A 7,682-nucleotide genomic window follows, 5' to 3' on the forward strand; every position below is an offset into this window, starting at 1 on the left:
GGACCTTGGGCCCGACGGATCGCGCGCGTGCACCCGCGGTGGGAGACGCGCAGCGCTCTCCCAGCCGCGGCGATAACGCAACGAGCAAACCGCAGCAGCCCTTTCATGTTCCACCGCTGCCCTTGAACCAAGGAGTTGGTTTCTTTGCGCTCGTTTACCCAGAAAGCCTCATCGGGTCCCACGACGCGGAATCTTTAGCGGCCGCTGGAGAAGCCGATAGTGCGTAGTATTTTCACGGTTATTGCACTCACCGTATCGATCGGGGCAGGCCGCTGGATTTGAACCGTCAACCTAGGCAACAAGTGGCGAACGCCGCGGGGCCCGTGTCGTCTCCACCGTGGCCTGCGCCCCACGGCGCCTCTTTCTCTCCACGGGCCTCTGCTACCCAGAATGCACGGCAAGGGATGGGGGGGGGGGGGGCCTCCGCTCACCTTCACGAGGACCTTCTGCTTGGGCACCTCCTCCTCATCTTCATCGTCGTCATCATCATCATCGTCGTAGCTGCTTACGGAACAGACGGTGTTACTCGGCCGCGCGTTCAACCGCGCGGCATGACACCACGTGAACACAGGGGGGCTGGGATCCGCTCAGTTCGCACAATGCACGTGCCGCGAACCGATTCTTGGATTCAATTACTTTTGTCTCAAGTCTGTAGTGAGTACAGCGGCCTCTAGTGGCTGATGGTCACATTAACCCATGACACAAACTGCGAGTACTATTTATTTGCGTGCACGTCACTGGATTTGTGTACCGGGCACACAAGGATAGGGGCACGGGGACAAGAGAAGAGAGGGGCAGGGGGAGAGACAAGGGCATACAGGGAGAGGGGGCATGGGGAAACAGGGCGCACAACCCCCAATCACCTGTCATCGTCATCATCGTCATCATCTTCATCATCATCCTCATCATCTTCATCATCATCTTCATCCAGCTTGGTTTTTTTCTGGTTTGGGGAGAGGGTGTGGTGAGAGAGATGGAGAGGCAGAGAGAGTTAGGGAGGGAGAGACGGGGAGAGATTGGCGCCGGTCGGCCAGAGACGACCCCGTGGTGCACACCCAGCCCGTTATATAATGTCATCTTTATATATATGCCGTCCATTTTGTTTCCAAAATGTATTATAATACATTAAAAGGTATCTCAAAACGAATTGAAGACCCCGAGTTCGTCATTAATTACTGAAAGCTGCACATTTGTGAAAGATCTCAAAAGGTGGTGCGTGAGGCAAGATGGCCACGCTCATCACCGCACGCCCCCCTGCACGTTCTCTCACAGAGACAACGGAAGTTGCCAAGCCGCTGATGTTTACACACCGCAGGAGATAGTCGACCGCGGGGAGGCCAAGACAACAGTCACCGATGTCAGCTGTGGTGAGCAGGAATTGAACTCAGTCGCCAGGTTCGGAGCGCAGCGCGCTAACCGCAACGCCGCCGCCCACCACACAACTCTTCCACGCACGCCCTCGCTCACGTGCGTGACCCATCGCCGCATCCCTGCGCAAACGTCTCCTCCTCCTCGCTTGCATCTCTCCCCTCACCTTGGCAATCTGCGGCACCTTGAAGGGCGCAGGCCGCTTGTTGGGCGCTGGCACGAGCTTTGGCGGCTCCTCCTCCTCCTCATCATCATCATCATCGCCGTCGTCGTCGAGGAAATCGTTGCAGGGATCTGCCCACAGACACACAGACGGCTCGAGACGTGCCAACAATCGCTACACCGGGTAGCTGTGGGAGCAAGTGCGAGTAAGTGTGCGAGTGGGAATGAGTGTGCGGACGAGTTCACAGTGAGTGGGTGGGTGGGTGACAGTGCGAGCGAGTGTGCGAATGTGCGAGCACGTGGGTGACGGTGTGAGCGGGGGTGTGCGAGCGTCATTACAGGCGACGTGCTGCCCCGAGATGTAGACCGGGCCAGAGCCGCACTTGAGCGTCAGCACCACGGGAGCCGCCAGGTCGAACCCTGACAGTGAGAGCTGCACAGATACACACAAGATCCCCCGCGTAGCTTGTAACAGACTCTCAGGGCAAATGCTGATCGCGAACACCTATGAAGGTTGGCAGGGTGCACCGATGAGGGGATGGGGCAGACAACACCATGCCTGGCCGCCTTCGTCTCCCCAGTGCTGTTGTCTACATAGCACACCAGACTCAACTGAGGCAAAGTCAGGACCCACACCACCAGTTCAAATATTTGCCACAGTTATTGGTCATGAGTGGGAATCGAACTCGGGTCACTAGGTTTGTAGGTAAATGTGCTAACCACTGCCCCACCGCTCCTAATCTGTGCGGTGACTCAACCACGCGGTCACTCGGGGCACAAAAGAGCAATCCCCAAGGGACAGTTTCTCACTCGGTATATTCTGGCTCGCGTAAACAGTTGCCACAAAGATATTCTGGATGTGGTTTTGTCGAGTGTGGAAATATTTTTTGGGTCGCTGACACGGAGAGACAGACACGGTTTAAATTAAAGCACTGCCATGCTATTTTTAAAACTATTTAACTTTTATTTTACCAGGTAAGACCCACTGTGCTATGTCGCTCTTTTTAATAAGCAACCCGGCCACAAACGATAGCCCAACAAAGTGGCTTATTACGTGAAAATTTATAGCAGCAACGAAAATACTCTAAAAGCATGTTTCTAAATGCGGAGGGAAAAATCGGAGGACCCGGAGAAATATCCCAGTGACTACGAAGAGAGAGACACGCAAATTCCAAATATACAACAGGCGTCAGGGTCAGGATTGAACTCGGGCCCTCCCGGATACCAGGCGAGGTCGTTAACATCACACCACCGTGCCGCCGCTCTTCTGAAAGTGTGCGCGTGCATGACAACCGCGAGGGCACCAGGTCTCACCGAGGGCAGGACGGATGGCTTGAGAGTAGCGATGGGGATTTTGACCGGCTTGCCGCCCTTGCCCAGGGTGGTCACCTCCACCACGTGGAACCGGTCCTCCGCCTCGGGCGCCACGCACACCTGGGCACGCATGCGGTAGCGGGAGGGGCGAAGGGGGGGGATACACACCTCATCACTCGCTCACCCAGGCACAGCGTCACTCGCCGCATCACTCGCCAACGCCCCAGCCCGCCCCCCTAACCGTGATTGAATGTCCACACGATGGAGGGATGGGGCTGTGTATGGGGGGGTCCCTGGCTGGATGGCACTGGGCCGCCACGCGTCCACGAATGTTTCGTGGGGTCACAGCGCCACCTGCGGGAGCGCACGTCCACTGTGGCGCTACAAGCGGATCCCCTCGCCAATGAGGGGGCTACCACTTCCACCTCGGCCTCACTGGCACCGCTCGCCAGAAGCTTCCATCTCGTACGCCGTCGGGACAATGAATAATAATAATAATGCACTGCCCGCTTACATGGTTTGCCAACTGTGTTTCAGATATTCGCCAACCAGACACGAACATCAATCAACTAGCCCCCCCCCCCCCAGCTACGACCGCTGGCTGGCCCGTCCCGAAGCTAAACGAGCTCAACAGCCCTGAGTGCAAGCTCTATCTAAAGTCAACCGGCCACATACGGTATTCCCTCTCCTCACCTAGCCAAAACCCTAACTAGCATGCTAACTAGTCACTGGTAACCAGCCACTCCCACCACTTGCCCTACACCCACGATGCTTGAAGTGATTTCCTCTTCAAATGAGCACCGAGGCGATGGTCATCTCCTGCTTGCAGGCCCAAGTGGAAATTCCACATTCATATGACGGGGGTGAGTTTATTGGCAGAAAAACCATTGTTGACAAAGTGCTAATCATTGTATCAACTCCCGAGGGACGATGGGCCTAATCAAACCCCGAACCAGGATTTGAACTCGCGACCTTCCGATTGCAAGCCGCTCGCTCTCCCGCTGGGCCACCTGGGCGCACACTCCATGCTCTGCCAGGCTCCGCGTTTATATATATATTTTTTGCATGCAATTTCAGTTTTAGGGTTTCGTTAAACTCGGCGCAAGCTCCTCGGAGCGACGGTTGGAGGTAGCCGCGAGGTGGACGGGCTGCAGCCTCACCGAACTCAGCATCAGGTGCATTTCCGCTTGATCGTCATCGTCCTCCGGGTTGAACTTGTACTCTTTCTTGGCAGCGTTGAGCTCGCAGCCTGCGCCCAAAGAGGGGTGGTGGCGCACGCGGAGGACAAGCAAAGAGAGAGGCACGGTTAGGACCAAACACGGAGCCAAGGCAAAGTGCATTCCTGGCTCGTCAACCCGCCACCCATCTCTTCCACCATCCCTTCTAGCCACGATGCGTCCTGCACGAGCCCACTCGCGTCTCCCTTAAGAGTCAAGATGATGTCTCGGATTTGTTTTGCTTTCTGATACATGTGCTACTCTTTCTCTCTGTCATTGTAATTCCCAGCACGCGTCTCTCCGTGCAACAAGTCAAAGTGACGGCCTGTTCAAATGGAAACCGAGTTGTCGTTGCGCATCTACCGTTTACAGCGCTGCAGACCCCGTGGTAGAAATTCCACATTCCTATGGCAGGGGGGAGTCTATCCACAAAACAACCACTGTTGACTTATCTAGTAAGTGGTACTATTTTATCAACCCTGAAAACATTGAAATCAATACAATCAAATGCAACAGCAGTTTGCTACAGTAACAAAAAGCATTGTAATCCGACTACTGCAGCAATTGAATACAGGTATTAAATCATTAAGTCAACAGGTATTCAACATGTTCCATTATCATACACGCATACATATGCCACGTTTGACAAGGTATAAGATACACCGCAGTTTCACAGAAGATCGTGTGTGCGATCGATTGCTATGGCGTGCGTAGACCACGTGCAGGTGACTGTAGCATACGCTGTTTGTTGGAGTGTTTGATTAAATATTTGCTTTTCGGCAATATATTTATGAATGTATTTAATACATCAATTAGGATGTGTTAAATACCATTCTTCCATATGCGAGCAGCACACACGGCCTTTTAACGTGACCGCCCGTGCCTTCCAGCCAGGCAACACTTTGTCTAATGTAGTATTGAGAATGGCAGCGCTGTAGCAGGATACAATTCATCTGCGACTGAAGGAATGATAAATTATTAATGCTTTAGGCCCATATATGGAGTAATTGGGCGTGGCTTTGCCGATAAAGGCACGGAAATCGACCAATTGTTCACGATACCACCACGCGTGAACCATGCTTGAACACAGGGTTGGATATTTTAAATACAAATGTTGAACTCGTTAAAGTGACTCCTGGCACCAGACTTCTGGATCTAGAGACGATTTGTGGATCACCCGCCCCCTATTAGGCCCACCCCCCGTTAGGCTCATTGGCTTCCTTCTCCACGAATACAAACACGCGAGCGTTGAATCACCGTCCACTCCGCGCCGGCGTGGACGGTGATTCACGTGGCCGGGGAGGTGGCAGTGGGCGCGACGTCACCACGCACGAGCCCCGGCGCTGCGGACGACGTCATCACGCGGACGACGTCATCACGCAGACGCGCTCGCGCGCATGCGCACGGGCGACTTCACGAGCGCGCGCACGGGCGAAGCGCGCCAGGCCGGTAGCCGTGGGCACGAATCGAGCCAGAGGAGTGATTGGAGGAAATCAAACACTGTCAGAAATAATGCGAGCCCGTACGCATAGTTAAGAGAACGGTTTTAATGTCGACAATGTATTGTTGTCTAACGCACGAATTTCGAAAACTTTCTTCGGCTGCAATATACGGCAGTAACCGTTATTATTCACTAGCAGCAATTGTAAAAGTGCTCCGGTACATTTAAGGGCGAGTAGTACACGGTGGATGCCATAATGAGTGGGTTTTAATTGCTTTGTGAATTATTAGTAACGGGTCAGTAGTTTTTGATTGTTGCAAAGCGCACGTGGAGGACACGTGGTAGCCAGAGGCTATCTACAGTACTGTACAAGCTTGAGTTCAACATTATTAACTTAAACAGTCGGTGGGTGGGCTGAGCACGTGTCCATCATGTAGCGGTTTCAAAAATTTAATCAAAATAATCACGGGCGTCGTAGCCCGAGTGATACATCACGTTATACTTTTGCGTTGAACCTGGACCCTCCAGCGTTACGAGAGGGTCCCCTTCCTTACATACTCTCAGCAGCATTGAGTCTTAGGACAAGCAAAAACGGACCGGTTTCGACACACCGCGTCTCATCATGAGTCGGGGCTTGTTTTTTGAAATCAATGCCGGTGACCTGCCGATCTTCGAGGCAAGGAAGGGGACCCTCGACGCTGGAGGGGTCCAGGTTCAACGATGACGCTCATGATTATTTTGATTAAATTATTTAAACCGCGAAATGATGGACATGTGCCCAGCCCACCGACTGATTAAGTTAATATTGAACTCAAGCTTGTACTGTATATAGCCTCTGGCTACCACGTGTCCTCCACGATGTGTTTAAGAAATACTTTTTATTTTATGTTGAGACAATATTTCAGAGGCTTTTGGGCGTCATTAATTTAACCCTCACAAATTTTATGCAACTGATTCCAAGCCAAGGTTAAACTTTAGTACACTTACATTCCTAATGACTATGCAATTACATTTTTACGGTATACTGTATTAGCATGGTCATTTCCGTTTGTATGGTCCACTGGAATCAAGGTTTCTTGACTGATTTAAAGTAACGTTTTTTTATATCTTCATGTGTAGATATTAAAGAAATATGGCCTTTAAATGCAAAATGTGCGACGAACGAGTTAATGTATTGTGAATCACTGCCAACGCAGCAGCGGCATCACCAAATAAGATGGTAAATTCAACCGGTTCTGTTATTTCGACTTAAGCGTTTTTAAATACGCTACTTATAAAGGCATGTTTAACTCGCATTGCGCAGTTATCCATCTCAAAGACAAATAAATAAACATATCTGCCATAACATTTTTCCACAAGTCCACAATACACCGTTCTAAAGTTCAGCTGGGCCGGGTGGACACGTGTGCACGTCCAGAACACGTGTTCACAATACCCCACCACGCGCCTTTAAAAGTAGCTCGCAAGCTACAAAAGAACAACTCCACGGCAACGACACTCGTGTCGCCACCACGCATAGGCGCGAGGGCTCGGATTCAATCTAGAGCTCGAGAGGGAGACACGCTTCTTAAGACTCTGCCCTGCGGCAAGAGGCGGCCTCTTTTCAGCCATGCGGCCAGGCCAATCCGAGGCCTCGCGAGCGCGCAGGCCGCGCACCATGTGCCGCGCGCGCGGCCTCTTTACATTTCCCAGCGCTGATCGGCAACGACCACCCGAACCTGCGCCGCCCATTGGTTCCTTTACGGCCATCAACCAATTACGGTGCGGAAATAACCACCCACGTGGTCCGCAATGGCCAATCGAAGCAAAAATAATCTTATCCGCGCTATGAAATCAAAACGTGCTGCGACCACTGGGTTGTTACCCAGAGTTTATCTCAGGGCCGCTCCCGCCTCTACGCTGCTGCTGCCCCGGCTGCCCGCTCCTTCTGCCCACCGCTCACCAAAAATGTAGGACTGGGGCTTCGCCACGTCGTCCAGAGACTCCATATCGGCGCTGTCGTCCATAAACGCGGCCATCGCTCCTGTTGTGCTGCACGCTGCTTGTGGCTCCCACACTCCCCTGCGACAGTGGCTCCCGAGGGGCGAGGGGGCGGCTCTATTGGGGAGGGGCTTAGCGCGTAAAGGGGCGGGCTCTACGGGATGTGGGCGTGGCTTGGTGGCGATGGGAGGAGCTAAGTG

General features: G+C 52.9%; 1 protein-coding gene across 2 annotated transcripts in view; it reads right to left on the reverse strand.

Annotated features, from left to right (window-relative positions):
* LOC116941406 (uncharacterized) overlaps nt 1–7,602 on the reverse strand; it is a 32,959-nt gene extending 25,357 nt beyond the window's left edge. The window contains exons 1-7 of one of the 2 annotated variants that reach the window (XM_032952493.2): nt 7,445–7,602; nt 4,005–4,093; nt 2,845–2,964; nt 1,870–1,963; nt 1,535–1,662; nt 864–943; nt 432–501 (exon numbers count right to left, since the gene is read on the reverse strand). In XM_032952493.2, the coding sequence (XP_032808384.2) occupies nt 432–501; nt 864–943; nt 1,535–1,662; nt 1,870–1,963; nt 2,845–2,964; nt 4,005–4,093; nt 7,445–7,520 (657 nt within the window). In that variant the 5' untranslated portion in view covers nt 7,521–7,602. Of the gene's footprint in view, nt 1–431; nt 505–863; nt 944–1,534; nt 1,663–1,869; nt 1,964–2,844; nt 2,965–4,004; nt 4,094–7,444 lie in introns of both variants that reach the window. The other variant, XM_032952492.2, reaches the window with a different exon arrangement.
* Nucleotides 7,603–7,682: the final 80 nt, after the last annotated feature.

Source organism: Petromyzon marinus, chromosome 11 (genome assembly GCF_048934315.1).
Source record: "Petromyzon marinus isolate PM22_M1 ecotype Great Lakes invasive population chromosome 11, UKy_Petmar_22M1.pri1.0, whole genome shotgun sequence".
NCBI classification, from domain to species: domain Eukaryota; kingdom Metazoa; phylum Chordata; class Hyperoartia; order Petromyzontiformes; family Petromyzontidae; genus Petromyzon; species Petromyzon marinus.